At 44.4% G+C, this 21,218-nt stretch overlaps 5 protein-coding genes across 7 annotated transcripts; 3 read left to right on the top strand and 2 right to left on the bottom strand.

Annotated features, from left to right (window-relative positions):
• The first annotated feature begins 259 nt into the window (after positions 1 to 259).
• Positions 260 to 3,304, top strand: bicdl2 (BICD family like cargo adaptor 2). Its single transcript, XM_029174278.2, has 9 exons — positions 260 to 505; positions 610 to 825; positions 1,024 to 1,140; positions 1,337 to 1,483; positions 1,634 to 1,780; positions 1,970 to 2,044; positions 2,187 to 2,269; positions 2,355 to 2,469; positions 2,562 to 3,304. Exons 1-9 carry the CDS (start codon positions 260 to 262, stop codon positions 2,727 to 2,729), a joined length of 1,314 nt encoding a protein of 437 aa, XP_029030111.1. The 3' UTR covers positions 2,730 to 3,304.
• On the bottom strand, positions 3,071 to 6,892 carry si:dkey-71l1.1 (uncharacterized protein LOC569883 homolog). Of its 2 annotated transcripts, none has more exons than XM_029174280.3 (10): positions 6,779 to 6,892; positions 5,900 to 6,099; positions 5,516 to 5,583; positions 5,343 to 5,435; positions 5,156 to 5,257; positions 4,916 to 5,021; positions 4,562 to 4,684; positions 4,375 to 4,451; positions 4,197 to 4,299; positions 3,071 to 4,100 (listed from the first exon to the last, which is right to left on the bottom strand). In XM_029174280.3, the coding sequence occupies exons 2-10, from the start codon at positions 6,081 to 6,083 to the stop codon at positions 3,961 to 3,963; spliced, it is 996 nt and encodes a 331-aa protein (XP_029030113.1). In that variant the 5' UTR covers positions 6,084 to 6,099; positions 6,779 to 6,892; the 3' UTR covers positions 3,071 to 3,960. The 2 variants fall into 2 exon arrangements, with proteins under 2 accessions (XP_029030113.1, XP_029030112.1); XM_029174279.3 differs by lacking the exon at positions 6,779 to 6,892 and adding an exon at positions 6,488 to 6,758.
• On the top strand, positions 6,837 to 9,936 carry fdxacb1 (ferredoxin-fold anticodon binding domain containing 1). The gene is made up of 6 exons (XM_029174275.3): positions 6,837 to 6,959; positions 7,032 to 7,334; positions 7,432 to 7,588; positions 7,918 to 8,121; positions 8,253 to 8,411; positions 8,497 to 9,936. The coding sequence occupies exons 2-6, from the start codon at positions 7,157 to 7,159 to the stop codon at positions 9,734 to 9,736; spliced, it is 1,938 nt and encodes a 645-aa protein (XP_029030108.1). The 5' UTR covers positions 6,837 to 6,959; positions 7,032 to 7,156; the 3' UTR covers positions 9,737 to 9,936.
• A 253-nt stretch (positions 9,937 to 10,189) lies between these two features.
• On the top strand, positions 10,190 to 15,544 carry alg9 (ALG9 alpha-1,2-mannosyltransferase). Of its 2 annotated transcripts, none has more exons than XM_029174276.3 (15): positions 10,190 to 10,375; positions 11,476 to 11,611; positions 11,702 to 11,836; positions 11,956 to 12,026; positions 12,144 to 12,232; positions 12,330 to 12,465; positions 12,563 to 12,650; positions 12,757 to 12,862; positions 13,293 to 13,415; positions 13,757 to 13,911; positions 14,022 to 14,151; positions 14,243 to 14,390; positions 14,488 to 14,617; positions 14,695 to 14,825; positions 14,925 to 15,544. In XM_029174276.3, exons 1-15 carry the CDS (start codon positions 10,236 to 10,238, stop codon positions 15,046 to 15,048), a joined length of 1,842 nt encoding a protein of 613 aa, XP_029030109.1. In that variant the 5' UTR covers positions 10,190 to 10,235; the 3' UTR covers positions 15,049 to 15,544. The 2 variants fall into 2 exon arrangements, with proteins under 2 accessions (XP_029030109.1, XP_055370374.1); XM_055514399.1 differs by having other exon boundaries at positions 10,199 to 10,375; positions 11,559 to 11,611.
• A 45-nt stretch (positions 15,545 to 15,589) lies between these two features.
• layna (layilin a) lies at positions 15,590 to 21,119 on the bottom strand. Its single transcript, XM_029174277.3, has 8 exons — positions 18,402 to 21,119; positions 18,261 to 18,281; positions 17,880 to 18,177; positions 17,617 to 17,774; positions 17,486 to 17,530; positions 17,354 to 17,404; positions 17,161 to 17,257; positions 15,590 to 16,993 (listed from the first exon to the last, which is right to left on the bottom strand). Exons 1-8 carry the CDS (start codon positions 18,475 to 18,477, stop codon positions 16,282 to 16,284), a joined length of 1,458 nt encoding a protein of 485 aa, XP_029030110.1. The 5' UTR covers positions 18,478 to 21,119; the 3' UTR covers positions 15,590 to 16,281.
• Between the last annotated feature and the right edge of the window lie 99 nt (positions 21,120 to 21,218).

The raw sequence follows: 21,218 nt of genomic DNA, 5'->3' as shown, positions 1-21,218 counted from the left end.
AAAGCACGTTTTCTGAAACTCAGACTTGCCCCGAATTTCATAGCTACACCTGATGAATGCGTGCTTTCTATGTTACTGAATTTCTTTCTCATGCCCGCAGTTAAAGAACAGGAGATTGATCTTTATTAAGAAGACATACTAGATGAAAAACTGACTCTGAAGCACTGCTAAGAAGACCATCAAGACACAGTGTGGATCATAAGATGGGGACTCTGTTGTGTTTCTGACTAAGAACTAGCACAAAACTGGAACTTCGAAAATGTTCACACCCAGAAAAAGCAATCCTCCTTCCACCAGCCTGGAGGACGCATTCTTCCCCCTCTCCCCGACCTCTCCAGTGTCTCTGTCTTTAAAGGCCCCTCCGCCCATATCCCGTCCTGACAGCATCGACAGTGAAGGCGGCATAGAGACGGACCTGATACTTGCTGCAGAGTTGGGACGGGCTTTGCTGGAGAAGAATGAGGAGCTGGCGGCATCGCTGGAGCAGAGGGAGAGGGAGCTGGAGGTGAGGATGAAGTGACATGCAATCGTGAACGCAACAAAAAACCACAGGACGAAAATCAAACACATTCAGGAGCATCACTGGTAACGTTGTGTTCAATGCCTCAGGCTGTGCAACAGGAGAAGCACGTCCTTCAGAGGAGGCTGGACATGAACGAACTGGCGTCCGGGCAGAGGGAGGCGGAGCTGACGGCAGATCTGGCCGCTCTGAGGGCTGAGCTGGAGCGGCAGCAAAGTCAGGGGCAGGACCGGCGTCGGGACGAGGGCGAGCAGCTGACTCAGTTAGCCAACCACAACCAGCGGCTGGTGGAGCAGCTAGCAGAGGTGAGGTCCCCGCCCGCGCACCTGCCTCCAGAGCCCGTTAACCCACCCAGGACAAAAAACAAAAAACACCCCGACGGCGGCGTCACCGCCGGCAGAATGCGGTGTCGTGTGACTGGAACAATGCAGAGGAACAGGTTAAGGGAGGTTCGCTCGTTGAACAATAGTCTTGCTCAATGTTGTGTCCTCCCTCTCATCTAGGCTGTAACACTGGAGCACTCCTTGAGGACTGAGCTCCGCTCCCTGAGAGAAGAGCTGGACGAATCGTCCTTCAGCCGAAATATCAGCCTCACGCAATTAGAGAACATCCAAGCAGAGGTAAACTAAGGCACACCATAGAAGAAGAAGACACCTACTGTATAAAAGACTAATAAACCCATGATGAGGTTACATTGGTCTGTGAGTGCTTTGCAGTGTGTTTGTATTTTATGCCAAACCCCTAAAAAATAAAGCTTCTGGTTTAATGTTGGAGGCCAGTATATCAGAATATTTTCCTTGTCTCTTTTGCATATAGAACAAAGTTCTGCTGGGCCGACTGTCGCACATGGAGGCGCAACTGAAAGCTTCACAGGAGGACACTGATAGACTTCGCACAGAAAGAGACGCACTAAGAGAAAGAGGGTCACAGCTGCAGATCAAGCTGAGGGAAAAAGAAGCAGAGGTGAGGAATCAGTGACTTAAAAGGAAGCATCACGAGCTTTAAAAGTGCTGCTGGGAAATTATACTAATTTACACTAAATTGCAAATATGACATCTCCCAAGCTCATTATTTTGTGTGTGTGTGTGTGTGTGCGTGTGTGCATGTTCATAGATAGAGCAGGAGCAGGGAGTGGTGTTTGAGTTGCGTACCTTGAATCGCTCTCTCCAGCAAAAGGCTTTGAACTCGGGAGAAGAGAACGTCCTGGACAGTACCCACACCCAACCTTTGTCTCTGCTTAGTGAAATACAGCAATCACAGGTACGCAGGAAAGCACACACACACACAGCCTCATTCTCAACAAGTTAGAGATGACACTAGTTGGACTCCAACATTTGCAGCCTTGTTGTAGCCAGATTTTCTTTTAAATCTAATGCATAATTTATCCTTTATGGCTTTTACATCTGTTAAGGTGTCACTTGAAATGTATGTCCTTCTATTTGCAACCAGGCTAAAGAGGCTCTTCTAGCTCACTCTACAGTCCTGCAGGCAAGAGATGAAGAGATACTGGCGCTGAAAAAGGAGGTCTGCTGAATATTACTGTATTTAAGCACACAATAATAATTGTATTTATATAAATATTTGTATGTGTGATTCTTTGCCACAGAACATCTACTACAGATTAGTAATATTTTATTATGTGCACCTTCCTTTTTGCTATTTGCAGATGAAGTGTCAGCAGGAAGAGCTAGAGTCTCTGAGGAAGGAAGTGGCACAGTTCAGAAACAGCCCTGGAAAACCGAGCTACAGGTAATAATAATGGTTTCAGTCCACTAGCCTTCATTAAATCACAGTGTTACAGCACAGCTTTGCTGATCTCTGTATGAACATGCAGTTCCCTAGAGAGTGAGCTGACAGCTGTGCGACAGGAGAAAGACTCACTGACACAACAACTCCTCAACACCATCAAACACAAGGTGGCGCTGTCTCAGGAACTGGATGCCTGGCAGGTGAGTCCGTGCACTGACATGCGCTGAAAAGAGCCTGTACCCTTGTTATCGTGCAGGTAGTCTTCCCATCTGACGCTTTTATTTTGTTGCAGGAGGACATGCGTTTAGTGATCAACCAACAGGTGCAGCAAAAGGAGGAGGAGAGAAAGAAGGAGAAGGAGAAGGAGAGAGAGACAACCGGGCTGCAAAGAAGCAAGTCTTTACGAGTGAAGGGGGAAGGAGGGAAAGGGTTCTTCTCGTTCTTCAAAGAGAAAAAATAACTTCAGCAACGGTTTAAAAGAATATCTATCTGCCTTCTGCCCTTGAGCTTATGCTGCCAGACACACCACAATGTGTTAACACAATCACAAAATGAAATGTTTACAGATCTCATATTTAAAAATTGTACTATATGTATATATGAATGTACAGTAACATTATTTAGAGTTTCGTAAATGAGACTGACATGATGCTTAGTAATAAGTTCCTTTTCTGTAAGGTATCTTTAAGCTGCACTATTGAAATGTATTTAGTCACTTTGTGTTCATAAGAATTATTATAAACAAAACAAAGTCAAAGTGCGATTTTAGTGAGGCCCAAAGATCAACCCAGTCCAACCCTGTAACACCCGATGTCTTTTTAATAAAACAAAAGAAGCACCTACAGTTGGTGCCACAGGGATCATCTACTGTACATCTTTTGGTGATGTGCCTCTGCAGATGAACCCATTCATTCAATACATAAATTTTAATCAAATATTAATAATCCACAAATATTAAAGCTGAAGAAAAATACAGTAACTATGACAAATATAATTATATCTTTAATAAATTAAGTCCAAAAGGACATTCCTTAACATTTTTCTACATGCGTATTTTACATCATGTACAAATAATACTGTACATATTCAACATTTCATATGTTAGACCAGACTGTAAATTTCCCAGAAGCAGCATGAGGAGTGCTAGTTGCATACAGGTCTGTGCTTCACAGGTCTTCATCTACATTCTGGCTAAGTAGAGACAGTACATATGCTAACACACCTCTGCTAGAGGTTAGTACAGTACAGTACATACAGTACGGCACAGTACCTTTCCACTTCGAGTCAACAGTCTACATATGGACAACCAAACTCACAATCACTCATACGCACAATTTGAAAGTGGTTTAAAATAATAGTAGGGACAGAACATCTAATTTGATTTCATGTCTCTTTGTCCAGAGTGATGCAGTCTGGTTTCAGGGACACAATAACTTACTGTATGTCAAGTCCCATGTCAAAATGTTGATCCAATCTGCCTGTGGAATGCTACTGTCGCTCTCTAAAACACAACGCCTCTATTTTAAGAGGTAGGTTGCAAGATAAAATGAATCCATTTAAGGAAAAGTTTGAGCTATAAAAAACCCTATAGTCCATGATAATCCACAAAGATTAAGTCTTCAGGTACCTTCATAGGCTTTGGATGGTCTCCCCGATGGTGAGTTTTAATGCCATGTTGTAATATGTGGGCGTTATCCTATGTTGACACCTAGACCCACTTGCAGCTTGTCTCCTCTGTGGTTTACGAAGGCTCCCATAATGAGGGTGGCAGGGAGTGGGGTCAGACGCTTCTCCAACACGCCTCCTATTATACACCGGCTGTTTATCATGCCTGGGTGCACACATTTAAAAGGTCTTGTATACTGATGGTTTTCTTATTACATGATAGTATATTTGACTTTGAGTAAATCTACAGAATGAAATTTACCTCGAAACACCATATTGGCTTCTGGTAGTTCCATCTGATAACCAAAAGAGGTCGTTGTTTCCTGTGTCCTGGTACTGGCTTCAAACTCCACTCCAACTTGTATCTGGTTGAATATGAACACATGCATTTTTGCGCCAAACATAAATGTTACAGTATGTTCATAGACACTTTGCTATACCTGCTTGTTGGCTCTGTGATAGTAGCTAGCATGGGCGCCTCCTTTTCCAGCATTTAGTGTTGCCACCCAGTTAGGTCCTGAATTGGGAAAGGTAAGAGACTTTGGTAAAAAAACAACCAATCAACTAAAGCAAATAGCAAACTTTAATTAGATGTTAGAATACATGTCAAGTGGAACCAAAACTAACTGGAGTACTGTCCAGCCAAAGTAAGGATTCCCCCTTCCTCTGCTCTTCCCCTGTGATAGACGAGTTCCCCTCCTAACACAAGTCCAGATGTCACACTCTGTAGGAAGTGTGCCACAAGGATAACTGTCCAAGAGAAGCAAACACGTATATCACAAATATATCATATTTAACAAAAATCCATGAGGAAAAAAGTCTGTAAGACACTGTATTGTACACTGTAATTAATGTAGTTAATAATATATGAATGAATATTCATTACTAAATATATCACTTATTATTTCACTATACAAAAATATACAAAATATATACAAAAAACAAATAAAATTAAGGTCTTATCATTCCACCTTTTCTCACCTGACTCTTTAAGGACATCTGGGTTCGCTACAGTCACAGCAGCAGTGAAGTCATTTCCTCTATACTCAGTCTCAAACTGCCACGTTACAAACTGAGACTGCTGAGTCTAAAAAAAACAAATGATCAATCTCTTTATTTATTTATCTTTATCATAAATTCAAGAGGCAGTAGCCTAGCAAGGCCAAATGGATTTACAGTAAAAGAATGGTCAAGAAATGCCACAGCACTAACGGCACTTACCTGGAACACTGTTCTGGCTCGTACACGCTCAGTGAGATGCAGCAGAGCATGAGCGTTCAGGCTACCCGAAGAATCCATCTCACCAATCAATGCAGGGGCATCCTAGTGGTGAAGGTTCACATTTGAACTCAACAAAAAAGCAGCATTAGCAAATAGCATATTTATTATTTGATGATTTGTGCTCGACCTTGTCCTTGCTGTAATCATCAGACTGCAGATGTTCCACGTGGAATCGATAATATGAAGGACTAACAGCACTGAGGTGGAGAGCATGACTGACCTGAAAGTAAATTATTGCATTATGCTTAGCCCCTTTACAAGCAACACAGTTTGTGCATCTAAACAAATGTGTTTGCTTACCTTGAAAAAACTGCTCAGAGTTTTATTGACAATCATCTTAACGCCCTCAATCTGTTGAGGAAAAACATCTGGAAGAAAAAGCTTTACATTAGAAATAATAATAATAAACATTATTACTGTTACTTATTAAGGTCTTCACAAAACTTTTACTAAATATACATTCTTTATATTTTTTATCTTTATTCAAAGATTTGACCTGTTACAGTTTAATTTCCACATTACAGTGTAGATTTTTCACATTAAAAGCATCCACAGAATGTCAGGTTTTTATAGTCATGATAACAAAACAAATAACTGAAAGGGGGAAGAAATTAGCACACCTAAAATTTCGTATCACACTGTTTTGAATCTAAAACTGCAATGGACATCCATTGCACAACATACCTTTGCAGCTTCTGTGGAGAGAATGAAAGCTGCCTGGGTTGGGTAAGCGGCCATCTCTCCGCTCCCAGCGTGGGGGACTGTCCCAGTGAGCAGGATGTGCATCCCAACGAGAAGGAGTTGGTTCTGTGGAGAAAGGCCAGTTCTGATGGCCTGAGGTGGAAGACAAAGCCAGAACACTGCCCATCAGGGCCCAACACTTCCTAGAGGACAAAAAAATAAAATAAATGATTTTAAATGATGTATTGACCTATGAACTATGTAATCAACGACCTTTTCCTTTGCCAATTGTATCTTTGTTAATGTTTGCTCTGACACACAGAAATAATCATATACAGTAGACTGATTATACATAAGGCTAATACAAATGTCCTTTTCGTGCACATATCTACATTCACAGATATTCGCAACACAGCGGAATCAAACATGCAAGCATATTAGGAATGTAAACAACAACAGTTTATTTTCATATGTGAAACTTGCTGATGTGATTATTAGTTGTAACATAAAAGGTTGTCTGCTGTGCAGGTGCAACAAATCCGTTAGCTAGCATGACCTTAGCATCAGCACAAACGCCGGTCGTTTAATTACCTCTCGATCTTGTCAGGCGACCCTAAGACAATGAGCGGAACCGAGAACCGCACATTACAAAAACAAGCAGACGGATTATCCTATTTGATAAATTACTAAAGTGCCACGGATGCTGGAATAAGGTGATGCTGCAACTAGCTCGTTTCTCCAGATGTGATGCGCCGTCCTTTAAATATGTCCCTCTAAAGTATGAGATCGTTCAGAAACTACGGAGCTACTTCTACATATGTAAAGCCTGCACCCGTGTAATAATTGCGAATAAATAACGTTTATATACCCTTACTCATTTACCTCTTGTTTAAATGTCTTGCGTTTTTGATACACTGAGAATAAGAGTGAAATGTGAAACGTTCCGAGGATTTTGTTTCCTGTCGAACTACATTATCTGCGACACTGCGCTCAACGCAGGCTGCTACAGGTGGGATAATATCCTTCGGCTTTCAAGTACTGCAGTGCCGGGGAACAGGAGAAGGTCAGCGCCATCCTTCAGCTGTATTGTCAATATAAATTGTTTTATTGACCTATATGTAATTAATATTATTAGAGCGCGAAGAAGCCCGGGGTTGGTCGCTCCTACGCGCATCTCTTCCTTTCGTGGCGAGCGGATTTTCGGCAGCCTCTCGCGGAGCTCACGTTTTGTGTCAGCGCAGATTTCTAGTTGGATCGTAAATGTCTCCTTCACGGTCTATATTGCTGGTGGGAGAAGGGAACTTCTCGTTCTCCGCCTCCGTGAGCCAGCTGTACAGAGAAACGGACACCGCCGTAACAGCGTCTTGCCTGCAGAAACAGGATGAGGCAATGCGGCACGAAGGCGCTGCCAACAGCATCCAGATCATCAAGGACTCCGGTGCGTGCCTGTTGTAATTGACCTGCACACAGCTGGGTCGTGTAGCCTTTCGCTTGATCACAATGGGTGTTGTGTTCTTTCTCCTTTTCCCATTCAGGTGGAACTGTGCTTTTCGAAGTGGACTGCACGAAGCTGGGGGAGTGCGCTTCTCTGCAGGGTCGAGTGTTTGACCGCGTAGTGTTTAACTTTCCTCACAGTGGGAGAAAGAGTGGAGTTAAAAAAAACAGGGAACTTCTCAAAAGGTTCTTCCTCAGGTATAATAGCAATGATTTATTTTTCTCGATGCTTTTTTTAGAATTTCTATTAAGTGTCATTTATGTCTCTAAAAATGGAAATGATGGAACTATACAATAATTTGGTAATATAGTCTAGTTCAGACCTTGAGTAAGTATTATGGATAAATTAGAATGGTTGAATGATCCAATAAGTAATATATATTCATCAAATATTTATTATATTTGTGATTATTATTATCACTGTTATAGCCCACCTTGTTTATGCACTATTGTGAAAAGGATTTTAGCTTCCATTTTTTAAAATTTGTGTTTGCTGAATGCTTGTGTTTGTTTTTCTGTGCATGCAGCTGTGTCCAGGTTTTGGCTGAAGATGGCGAAGTTCATGTTTCCTTGTGCAACGGACAGGGTGGGACGCCTGTGGACCAGCCAAAGCGGGAGTGGCACAACAGCTGGCAGGTGGCTGCTATGGCATCCGAAGCACATTTAATGCTTAGTGACGTCCATCCTTTTGAAAATGAGAAATACCAGAGCTACAGGTGCACTGGATACAGGTAAGGAGTAAAGGTGAGTCTTATGGTGTTTGAATAAAAACAGCCTTTTGTGCTTGTTTTTATGTGGGACAGGTGTGCGTGTGTGTATTTAACCACTGAGATTATCTAACAATGCCGTTTCTGTTGTGCAGGAGCCAGGATAAGGGTTTTCATGTAGAGAAAGCTTTGGTCCATGTGTTTACTCGCAGCCTTCCTTACACCTCTGCTCAGATGATTAAGGTTGAGGAAATAGTTGATGGTGGAAAAGTCCTATACAACATACCAGTGGAGCTCAGTGATTACGTATTCAGGTACAACACATAAACACTTGTTGTGTTTCAGAAATAAACCATTAATGAAGGTATATGAGCCTATATGTGCCTTTTCTTTCATCAGGGACTTCCTCTGCTCAGGTTCTGTTCACCCTGTCAGGTTGGTGCAAGATTTTATTCTCAAAGGACTGGCAGAAAAGTGGTCAGTCTCTATGACGACAGAGGCCGTCCCCCTCCTCCTCACAGCCAAACAGTTCCAGATGTTCCGCTGTGATTTAGACACTACACAGTGCTATTGGATCCACCTGCTTGAAAAAGACCTCAGCTCTGATGCCAACGCCACAGACAAAGAAATTGATCAGCTGAGTGGTTTGGACAGTCAGGGACACAAACCCACACATGATGATGGCATTTTAGATAAAGCAGATAGGGTCAAAGGTAAAGGACCCGAGAGCCTAATGTCTGCATGCTCCCTGGATGGTGACCCTGAGTGTGAAAGTGGTCTTTATCTGCTGCGCCCATCGCTGCTGCCTCAGATGAAAGAGCTTCTCACTAAAGCAGACTTTATTAACAATACAGTTAACCATGATAAGAGTGAAGGAAATAAAAGTGTTGATGGGGAAGGATATAAGAAAGATTGCGCCTGTGAGGACTCTAATAGTGTTAGTAATTTGTTATTTGGCATTTGTGGACTTGTATTCAGAAACGTGCCCATCAAACTGTGGGCTCTTCCTGCTTATCATGAGCTTCTCCTCAGAGGCGTTTTCCCAACAAAATATGAGCCAATCAGAGTGCTTGGGCAGATGTTGGAAAGGCTGCTCTCACCCTATGGGGTCTCTCTGATCACAGAACAGGGAGATCTGCATTTGACGGCGCAGGCGATGGGTTTAGTTGGAAAGGTGTGTGCCGACAATGCTGCTAAGAACATGAGCCACGCTAGCATCACTGTGTCCTTAAATTTGGATCTTCTTGCTGTGCTGCTTTTCTCGCTGCCTGACTGGCGGCTGCTGTGGTCACATGACCCTCGCTTCATCAAACAGTTTGCACCGTGCCCATCGCCTGGGACTCCATTCCAGCCCTTTTCTCTGTTCCCGGAGGCCTTCACATTTGACATCAGCTTCTGGACAGGCCCGACATGGCAGCAGAGGAGGTTCTATGCTGTGGTCCGAGAGGCCAGCCACGGGACTGTGGAGCAAGTAAAACTCATGGATACGTTCTCACACCCCGACCTGAGCCAGACGAGTTACTGCTACAGACTCGTATACCACTCACACACACATGCTCTGTCACACACACGAGCCCTGGAGTTTCACAAGCAACTGGAGTCGTTACTATCCTCTCAGCTGGAGGTCACCATCAGGTAGCTTCCTTGCAGTTTGTCTCAGGGACAGGTGTTTGGCCCCTCTTAGGAATATGATTAATAATTATAACTAATTTTATTCGTGACTGGTAAGTTATGGGCATATAACCTGCTAAACTGTAGCTGAACAGTATTCTTAGATGAGGCGTTGCTGTACTGTGTTTATGAAATGTGATATGCATTAAAAGTGGCATTTAACACAAATATGTGTTCTGCTATAATAATTGTAAAATGAGAAACGTCGCATGTGGTAAAGAGTGTTGTTTACAGTAAATCATTATTTACATATAATGCAATTATTTTGTGATAAACTGCGCTAACATCAAAATCAAGCATTTCATTCTAGTCCATGATGGTAACAATACATTGGCCTGGTCATTGAACGCTGCAGATGTTGCGTTTCAGTTTCCTCGTTTTGTGTACTGTCAATATCGAAGATATTGTCGATGTCCGGACATACACGAAAATGACCGAACCCCGACTCGGCGGCAGCGTCGGTAAACATGGCGGCCAAGGCGCTTCGGCAGCGAACCAGGCGAGGCAGCAGGCAAGATGCAGGCAACGCGAATGCCCCCGCCGAGGCTCGGCCGGCGAAGGAGGAGAAAGGCGTCGATGACAGTAAAACCACAGAGACGCGACAGGAGTGAGTATGAAGCGGCAGCGGAGGGTTTAGAGCGGCCGCCGCTAGAAGCCCCATCCCCGGCGTGAGTGACAGCTCGAGCCGGGGAAGCTAGGTTAGCTAGCCTCGGCTAGCCTCAACATACGCTGGGCAAGTTTTGACCAGAACATCACAACGACAGCGAGCGATCGTGTCACGGCAACGGAAGGACCTGTGTGTTAACGGCAGTGGCTGCTCGAGTGCGCTTTTGAGCCATTCAACAATTTAACGTTTATGGTTTAATAAGGAGACAGGGTAGTTAGTTATGATGGTCAGGTTCATTCATTGCCCCGATCCACACTCACACACGCCCCAGGGTTCGATGGTCATAGTTAAACATAAGGGACGTGAAACACATGTCTCGTCTAAAGCTGTTGACGCGTCGCTGAAGCGCTTCTAACGACGTTTCTGCAGTTTGTAAGGTGACGTGTCATAGTGAGGATCAACGCTGAGCCGCACCAGTCTGACTAATGCGGAGGTCTTCACTGTCACCATAAACACATGTCACTGCTTTGGGGAACTGATGCACAGCTAATTTGAGCGGCAGAGGTTTCTATAATTACACATTACCTTTCACAGTTATTTATTTAATTAAAAATATTTGAGTATTAATGACATGATTCAATTATTATATTCATAGTCATTATTATTATTATTATTATTTTAAATAGTATTACTAGGAACAGTGACTTTAGGAGGACCAGCTGTGATTGAGTTGGTTTTCTTTGTACCACTCTTTTTCAGTCCTCTGCGTAATTAGGGCCTGTGTGTTTTCGGTTCTGAGCTGACGTTTGCTGTGTTCCACCGAACACTTCATTTTTGCAATAAGGGGCAAAATAATTGGCAAGCTCTAAAATCATTAACATAAATGTGATAATTACGGCTTCAGATATGCAGATGTTGGCGCTCATTGACAAGCATGAATGAGAGGAACGTGTTCGTTAGGCTTGTTCTGCACTCAGATGATTAAACATGGGGACCTTTTCTGCTGAAAATACACAAACATTCAGTTCAGTAACAGCACACTGAGGTTATTGAACATCATCAACATGTTAAAACAAATCCTACTTACTGTATTTTAATAGGTCAGTAAGTCGTGGAGGGCAGGTGTGGGCTCCAGAAGGTTCCACTGCGTTTAAATGTCTCCTCTCTGCACGTTTCTGTGCAGCTTTGCTAAGCAACATCTCAGACTGTGATGAGACCTTCAACTACTGGGAACCAGTGAGTGCTGCTCATCAGAAATGTGGAAAGCACAACCTTGTGAAGGAATTGGGCCTTTTAACGCTTGGTTTGTGGCGGTCACTGTTGCAGATGCACTACCTGCTGTACGGCACAGGGATGCAGACGTGGGAGTATTCTCCGCTCTACGCCATCAGGTCCTACGCCTATTTGTGGTTGCACGCTCTACCTGCTTGCTTGCATGCCCACGTCCTGCAGACAAACAAGGTAAGTCTGTCATTTAACCAAGTTTTATTGTCCTTTTCACGTTCCCTGTCTTTTGTTAAGAGGGGACTGGTTCTTATTATATCGCTGAAGTGGAGGCTTGTGTTATGGTGGCGTTGCAGGTCCTGGTCTTCTACTTTGTGCGATGCGTCCTAGCTTTCTGCTGCTGCGTCTGTGAGCTCTATTTTTACAAGTAGGTTCACTCTCCTCCTAAATGCAAGCGGGCAACTTTGACTTGCGAATCTTGGATTATTAATAGACGTCTTTGCGCATACAGTAGAAAGTTAGCCGCTTTGTATGTGTCACTCAGGGCCGTGTGCAAGAAGTTTGGTCTGCACGTCGGCCGTCTGATGCTGGCATTCCTTGTCATGAGCACAGGGATGTTCTGCTCTTCTGCAGGTGGGTCAGATTCGTGAAGCGTGTCAGCCCTGCCCTCCTTGCCGTTTGTTACTCCTGCAGCCAGCTTACGTGACCAACTCTATCTTAACATCCTCAGCGTTCCTGCCTTCGTCTTTCTGCATGTACACCACGCTGGTGGCCATGACGGGCTGGTTCCAGGACTCCACACCGCTAGCGGTCCTGGGTGTGGCTGCCGGTGCCATTGTCGGATGGCCGTTCTCTGTTTTGATCGGGTACCACTGTAAACTAAAACACCTAGTCGTTGGTAAAATCTGTCCCACAGAGATGTGTTGATGTTTTTTACAAGGCTTTGGTTCGTTTTCTCTGCAGGCTTCCTATCGCCTTTGACCTGTTGTTGTTAAAGAGCCAGTGGAAAAGTTTTATCATCTGGGCAGCCGTTGCTCTGATTCTCCTGCTGGTAAGAGTTATTTTTTAATTGCATGTATTGCACGTGTTGTGTTAAATAAGTGTTAAACTAGTTTACACAGAGACACCTCTCAGTTTATGCTCTCTTTCTTTCCCAGGTTCCCCTGGTGGGAGTGGACTCTTACTTTTATGGCAAATTGGTCGTTGCTCCTCTTAACATTCTAATTTACAATGTCTTCACACCACATGGACCAGATTTGTATGGTAATACACAAGAAAACATGTCACTGATGATGATTTTTGAGCATGTTAGCATCAGAATTCTTATGTATTTGTTTATATACACTTGATTATAGTGAATTAAAAATATTTATTAAAGATTTAAAGTATATTCATTTAGAGATCAAATGGATCAAATTAATATTAAAAGAATATAATCTGCACTTTGTTTTCCAGACTCTAGAGGGCAGGCAAACACTAATAAGGCATTTACTACCTTTTTTTATTTGTTGTTTTTGTTTTCTGTCTCTACCTACATACAGGACACGTTCTCTGTCTGTTCCATCCCATCGTCCAGTTTATCTTTTAGAATTTTTTTTATTTTTTTTTTAATAACTACACAGTTAAGATTCTGATTTTGCACAGAGACAGTCTATAACCTAGATGTGGTCTGTTTGTTCTGTGTTGTTTTCAGGCACGGAGCCGTGGCATTTCTACTTTCTAAACGGAACGTTGAACTTCAACCTGGTGTTTGTTCTGGCACTGCTTTCGCTGCCGCTCACTGCTCTCATGGAGACTTTGTTGCACAGGTTCAATGGTGAGGCCCGGCGGGTCATACGCAGTGTAAAGTGAAAATGTTGCTGGTGTCATCTCAGGGGGAGGCAGACACTGCCTGCCTTATCAAACACGTTTGTGTGCAGTGGGGGGTGGGGGGGTAGTGGCGCAATCATGTGTTTTCAGTGTCTTGTTGCCCTCTTTCTTTTATCAGCAACAGGTTAAACAGGGCTTTCGGGAAATGCTGTTATGACACAGTGTTTTCACAAAATAAAAAGGAGTCAATTATAACAATTTTATTTTCGATCTAATTATTTATTTCTGACTAACTAATTTAAACGTAGCTTCTAAAGTGATTTCACTTGTGCCGTGTGTTTTCTGCAGTGCAGAACCTGGGCCGTCCATACTGGCTGACTCTGTCCCCAATGTATCTGTGGATGTTGGTCTTCTTCACCCGTCCTCATAAAGAAGAGCGTTTTCTCTTCCCCATCTACCCTCTCATCTGCCTCAGTGGCGCAGTCGCCCTTTCTTCTCTACAGGTCTGGCTCTGCGTTTTACAGCCGTGACAGTAAACAGTGCTCTGTGTTAGTTCTTGTCTTTTTGAATTGTTATTTAATTGAATTAATAAACGTTCTTTTTTCCTTTTTAGAAATGCTATCACTTCCTGTTCCAGCGCTACCGACTGGAGCACTACACTGTTTCGTCCAACTGGCTGGCTCTAAGTGCAGTCTTGGTCTTCACGGCGCTGTCGCTGTCTCGCTCTGTTGCTCTCTTCAGAGGTGCGTGGACACATGGGGACTGCTCCATCACTGTCGGGTAACGAACACAGCAGCTTAAGATGGATGGAATAAGTGCCATCTCCTCCTGTAGGCTACCACGCCCCTCTGGACCTGTACCCAGAGTTTCATCGCATCGCCAAGGATCCCACCCTTCACTCAGTCCCTGAAGGGAGGCCCGTGAGCGTGTGTGTGGGCAAAGAGTGGTACCGCTTCCCAAGCAGCTTCCTGCTTCCGCACAAGTCAGTAACAAGTCTGAGTCCGATGTCATGTCATATATATCTGCTCACTTAATTACATTAACCTGATTTGCTCTCTTGCTGATTGTTACTGGTCCAGCTGGCAGCTACACTTCATTCAGTCTGAGTTTAAGGGGCAGCTGCCTCAGCCGTATGCCTCTGGTCCTCTGGCCACTCAGATTATCCCCGCAAACATGAATGACCAGAACCTGGAGGAGCCCACCGCATATGTGAGTCACTCAGGACTGTGTGCTAACACGTAGGCAGTGTGGCATATATTATCTTATGGCCCTTCTGCTCTGGGCAGGTGGATTTAAAACAGTGCCACTACTTAGTAGACCTGGACATAGAAGAGGAGACGCCACTAGAGCCACGCTACTCAGCTAACAAAGAGGAGTGGAACGTCATTGCATACAAGCCTTATTTACAAGCATCCAGGTATTTCAAATATAAAATTATTTCAATGAAATTTTTTATTTGACCTAGCTTTTAAAAGAAGAAAAAGACAGTGATCCCCTTTTAAAATGTCTCTTTCAGATCCTCTCCTCTCCTCAGAGCATTCTACATTCCCTTTATATCCGACCAACATACCACCTACAGGCGCTATGTCATCCTAAAACCAAGGCGGCAAAAGCAGCCTCGTAAAAGGACCCAAGGTTGACCTTTGACCCGGAGCCTGGCCCAAAGTACAAAACTCTAACAACCGAAATCAATCACTTCCCGTCAGCCTGACTGGTATTAATGTGTGTGTGGTTGTCCACCATTTGACGATATCAGACCCTTTAAGGACATAAGTCGCCTTTTGGGCTCGTGTGAGTGAAGTGGTACTCATGCATGTGTGCTTTGCCGGTGGCAGATGAACAAATCTGAATCTTATTTGTGTGTTTGTATGTGTAAAAATCTGTCTTATATGGGAAGCACATCACAAGATTGCACACCTGTTTGGCCAGGAAACGCCACTCTGTGTGCATATAAGTGTTTTCTTTTCATACTATACTTGAAAATGTGGCCTAAAGGAAACATGTGTTTCTGAAAAATGTATATAAGAACTCTGCTAGTCTGCATTTGGACAATGTCTGGTTTTGCTGAGCAGGTGAGTTGGGAAAGTGCACTATTAACTTAAGTTGGATTGGTAATAAAAATCGGATTGACTGTAACTACAACGCTCCTTTTTTATTTGACAGTAAAGTCTACACAAAATACAGAGAGAATTTTTTTTTTATTTCAATTTCTTTATGTAACAAACACACAAGTGTTCTCACATACATGAGATGGCAAGACATTAGACATTCTTAAATAATAATGATGCTAGATGCTTCTCATTTCATTGTCATGCTGTTACTGTGGTCAGGCTGCAGGCACTTGGTCTGTATTCGTGATGTGAGCCACCTGTCCGCTCATTGACGTGCTCTGGTTTACACAAAAGAAGACATGAGATCTTTAATAAATGGAGGAACAAGGGGATCAGATACATTCTACCAAAGTTACAAAATTGAAAAAGTGTGGACTCGTTTACTGTACATCAGGTTTCCTCCCTCTACTAGTTTTAGTATTATATACATGTAGGTCCTAGACCTCAGTAATTACCGAGCAGGGATGAGCCAACAGGCTGTGTAGGTTTTAGAAATAGAATTGGGAAAAGGTGATATGACAAAACCTTCATTTAATTTACTCAGTTACTGTAAATCATGTTTTTGTGATTATTTTATGAGGTGTTTAAATTGTTTATGTGACTACAGACATAATGAATTGTGGCAAAAAGATAGTTCCAGCTCGTCCTCACCAAATTTTAAGAAACGTACTTTACAAACATTTACAACCATGTGCATGCAGATTTTCCCGCTCTCTCATGCACACGCACGCTGAGACATCCACTGCTGAACACCTTAGAGCATCAGTAGTTTTCTCTACTGATCCACTCCTGTTCGTTGAAGTATCTGCGTGCACCATCCAGATTCAGGCCGTTTCTGTAGCAGTCAAGGTTTGCTTGGTAGGATTTCCGGTTCCCATAGGTTCCCAGGGTGCTTTTGTACGTGTCTTCTTTGCCGTTGGAGATGTAGGTTTGATAGAGGTCCACCTTCACTGCCTGAGTGCCCGGCCTGAGTTTGGGGTCAAAGAGGTCACTCCCTGCTCTGACAGAGTCATCATACAGTCTGTGGTCCTTGTACGCGCTGCTGCCGTAGTGCTCGCTCTTCGTTGTGCGACGACCCAGGCTCCTGTCATAAAACTCTCTGTTCCCGGCGCGGCCCAGGCTGCTGTCATTAAAGTCCCTCTTGGCCGCGCGGCCCAGGCTGCTGTCGCAGAAGTCGCGGGTGGCGCGGCGGCCGAGGCTGAGGTCGTTGAGGTCAAAGTTGAGGAAGCAGCTCTCGGTGCTCGCCAGCGTCACGAAGCCGCTCTCCGTGTCGCGGCCCCCGAGGTTGTCGTAGTCACCGGTCGGCGTGTCGGGGGAGGAACACAGGAAGGAGGTGTTTTTGGTGTGTGGACGGGCTGAAGCCAGGTCATCGTCCTTCTGGGAGCGGATGACGTTGTAGACCTCGGTTGGGGTCAGGCTGGGGCAGAGGCCCGGTTCTGTCTGGCACACTTCCGATTTTTGCTCTTTCCTCTTTCTGTGTTACAGAAATGATAATGATTGTTTTTAGGCTAATCCCACTTTTACTGTTTTACATAACAAATACAATGATATAATCCATAATTCAGACTAGCCCCTACTACCGGTTTCAGCTATCGTAGCCCTGCAAACTGATAAACAGGGGTTTTATAAGAGCAGCCTCACCGTCTGACAAGCAGCTTGAAGCAGCAGACTCCAGTCACAGTCAGTAGCAGCAGTATCAGTGGAATAGTGGGAATTATAATATAAACCAAACTCACAGCTAAAGGAGAGACATAGATAATGGTCAGAATTAAACCATTGAGTGGAAAAACCTTTGAAGCAGATTTTGGATTTAACATTTAAATATTGGATCGACCTGTACTTCTGTCCTGGGTGTGGTCAGCTGGAACAGGAGACGGGAACACATCTGTGAAGAAACAAGGGAGCGTGAGGGGAACGCTGTCTCACACCTCTTGTACCAAACACTGCTCCAGTGGGTGGTTTTTACCTGGTTGGGTGAAGTTGGGGAGAGGGGACGGCTCTGGATGCCTCTCTGTGGACCACAGACGTCACAGTCAGCAGTGGTCGGTTATTCACTAAGCGAAACATGAGGCGCTGTGTACTGTGGCAGTGCGGTACCTGCTGTGTACTTGCAAATGAAGTTGTTCTTGGTTTCGCAGTTGTCATCGTTCCACTGGAACATGTAGAGGCCTCCCAGACCTGGGGGGGCGGACGGCTGGTGGTACATCACTACACAGACCTCAAAGCCGCACGACGGCTCGTCCCAGTGCCAGTTCCTACAAGAATGGATGGGTTATGGATGAACGCATGAAGAGTTAGGTCAACCTACTTATTCTTGTTCTGATCCGGTTCCCCAGAACCCTCTTAATGCCTCCACTCACCTAAACGTGGACTTGCTGCCGTCCACCCAGTAGTAGTGTGGGGAGCAGTCCGAGGCGTTGTCCTCGTCTCCATGGTTACGGCGCAGGCCGATCCAGAAATCTCCATCCGTCGGGCGGAGCTCCGTGATGAGCTGCTCTATGATCCTCTGCTCGGACGCGGACTCCACGCTCAGCAGCCGCCCCCCGTCCCGCCTGCACGCCAGCTCCGCCTCCGCGAAGTTCAGCCGCCGCCGCAGCTCCGAGAAGTAGGCCAGCTTGTAGCACGGCTTCCCTTTTCCTGCCCTGCACACGCGCTGACCTGCATCCACACACACACACACACACACACAGAATGGACCCACGCCCGCACAGTGATTTGCTTTACACATGCTTGTCGCCTACCTCGTGCTTCAAAGAGATCCGCTGTGAGAGCCCCACATCCAGCAACACGTCACCAACGCAGGACATGAGAAAAGCAGACATCTGGATCAGTCCATGGGTTTGTGTTTGTCTGGTGGTGTGTTGGTTTTTGAGCTGACTTACCTGTAATGAGGCTTGTAGCAACAGATGAGTCAAAGCAGAGAAGCAGGAGGTGACAGAAGATTGTTAGCAGATCCATCCTCGACGACTGCAGCCTTTTCGCCACCACCTCTAGTGCTTCAGGTAGTTTTGTTTTTCATCGCGCCGCCTGATCATCTGACCATTAACAGAGCTCGGGACGAACCAGACCAGAGTTGTCTGAGGGGAACGAGGTGAAGTGTGAGTCAGGACGTGCCTAAACTGGCAGAAATTCAAAACGAGCTAAAGTAGTGATAAGAGGTAAGTGCTCTGGTCTTTGTGCTGAAAAAGGCAGAACGTGTGACAGAAGAAGCAGGAAGAGGAGGAGCAAAGGCTGTGTTTTTTAGGGGGGGGGGGCTGTAATCTGTTAAGAGCAGACCTAATGATTGGGAGAAGAGGCTGCATCGATCGCAGGACATCTAATCATGCGAGTGCTTCTCATCGTAAACGCTGACAAGACGCAGATTTCGCTCCTTCTTTTATTACTTAAGCTCTGGATATTATCATTACAAAAGTGTTACATGAAAATGATCCCCTCTAATTTGATCAGGGATGTTTTAAAATGTTTCTCGGGTCCATCTTAGAGCATGTTGAACTTGTTGTGTTTTACTACAAAGCATTGGAGTCGACACAACTCAACACGCACTTTTCGTTCTCTAAACATTAAAACATGGCTTTTACAAATGTGCAATTAATGATGAAAAACTAAGCTGGTTTCATCAGGACCGTGTGAGTGGTTGGATCATGTTTTACCACCTGAACCCTGCACACCCAACTAAGCCCACACATCTAAGACACTTGTACAGTATGTGTGCATACTACGTAAACCTTTCAAACATCAGTTTAACAAAAGGCCAATTACATTTCTGGGATATTGATCTTGTCTGTTAAGTGGCAGACAGGGTGTTAATCAGTTTCAGCTGCTTTGGTGTTAATGAAATTAACAGCAGGTGCACTAGAGGACGAACAACAGAAGACTCCTAAACCAGGAAGGTGGAGCTGGAGGCCGCTGACAGCTTTACAGCTTCACAGCTTCACAGCTGGAGGCTGCTCAAGTGTTTCTCCTGCGACTGTTAACTAGTTTTGCAAGTGCCTTGCGGGTCAGCGTCGTTACAGGCGGCATGGACCCTACAGAGGTGGCACAGTCCCGTTCCTGGGCTATGTATAGAACACAGCCATACAGGACCTCAGCGATGTCCTGGTCCAGATCGGGTCCTGTTCAGTTCTAAGCATCTAGATTTCATAGACATTAACTTGCAGTAAGCTGGTGGCTGACCTCTGATCAGGCCTTTTAGACAAAAGGCAAAACACAAGGTAAAAAAAATAAAATGTTCAACAGAAGAAAGGCCTGCATTGACTAGTTCAAGCTAATGAATTTAAAATAATTTAAACGATGTCAATCTGACTTTATAGTCTAGTAACAACAGGGCGCTCCTCGTATAATTTAATATTCTGGCATCGGGATCAGCAGAAACCCATGGATGCGTATGAGCAAGACCTGCTTTTCTGAGCACAAATGGGAGAAAACTGTATGTATGCAGTTCTTAATGGCAGTAATTTCTAAAATGGCCCATAAGGCTGATTTAAGGCTTGCAGCGAGACAGATCAGCCAGAGTTTAAACAGCAGGATGCTTCATCAGGAATATGCTGTGTGTGCTAGCGTCGAATAGGGAGCCAGGGAGGGGGATGAGCCTCAGTGTACTATCATCATGCTAATCAGTTTAGGTGGAGATGGATCCCACTCAGAGGGTTCAGCTTTGTTGAAATTGAAGGCATGGGAGAGCCGGGGCTACTGGGTAATGTTGTAAACAATAAAGCCAAAGACAGAGAGGCTACCGAGTCCTCCGCAGCGATTCAATAAGAAACGGCCCGCGCCTTAAATTTCCTCCTTGTTTATAGCATCTTAGACCCAGAGAGGGTTTCATTCAATTAAGCCTCTCTCATTTGTCCGTGCTCTCACACAGTCTGTCTTCTTCCGACTCTGCCTCCCTTTTTCATCCCACTGACCTCCTCCCTTTCTCCCAATTAGTTAAAGGGAAACCAGATGAATGTTCCCTGGGGACGCCAGCGCATCACCAGCCAACGCGATGGGCGTTCCACCACGTCACAGGAACCTAACATTAATGTTGAAAACTCCCCGCTGCGCTTCGATGCCGGACATTTAGCCAATGCGCATTAGTAAGAAGAATTGCTAAACGTACATTTTTAGTGAGATGAAGGCTGACAGTGTAATGGTCAACCGATCATCCTTACACAGTGAAATGACATGATTTGAAGCCATAATGCCTGAGCACAGCAAATCATTTCAAGTGCAGTGGCCTTATTGTTTGTGGACTGTAAAAAAAAACAGGGCAATGAATGACAGAATCAGTTAATTTACATCTTAAGACACAGAAAGAGAAAAACCTAATTACGCACCAAGAAAAAGAACTTAACTTTCCACTAAATTCATTTTGAATGATCTTGGTTGGAGCTTGGCCAGAACGAGTGTCCGCATTGCGCAGAGCAAACTGTCTCTCTGGCCTAAAGGAGCGCTGACCAGTTCTATCTGCAGAGCCGGGCTTTCATAAAAGACTTTTAATGAAGCCTTTTAAGTGCTGCAGTAATTCGTTCAGTCATCTATTTTTCCTCATCTCCTTGTTGCATTTAGGAATCTGAATGTTGTTAATAAACTAATAAAGAAATACATAGGTTTGCATTTAACCTCTAATTTATTTAAACATTGGGGTCCTGCTTTTATTACTGCATCTTCACCAACAGCAGGCATCACTCTGTCAGGAGGTGGAGGGTTTGTTTGTATCC

The sequence above is a fragment of the Betta splendens genome, chromosome 14 (genome assembly GCF_900634795.4).
Source record: "Betta splendens chromosome 14, fBetSpl5.4, whole genome shotgun sequence".
Lineage (NCBI taxonomy): Eukaryota > Metazoa > Chordata > Actinopteri > Anabantiformes > Osphronemidae > Betta > Betta splendens.
The sequence above is the reverse complement of the archived record's forward strand: the minus strand, read 5'-3'. Positions and strand labels throughout refer to the sequence as shown.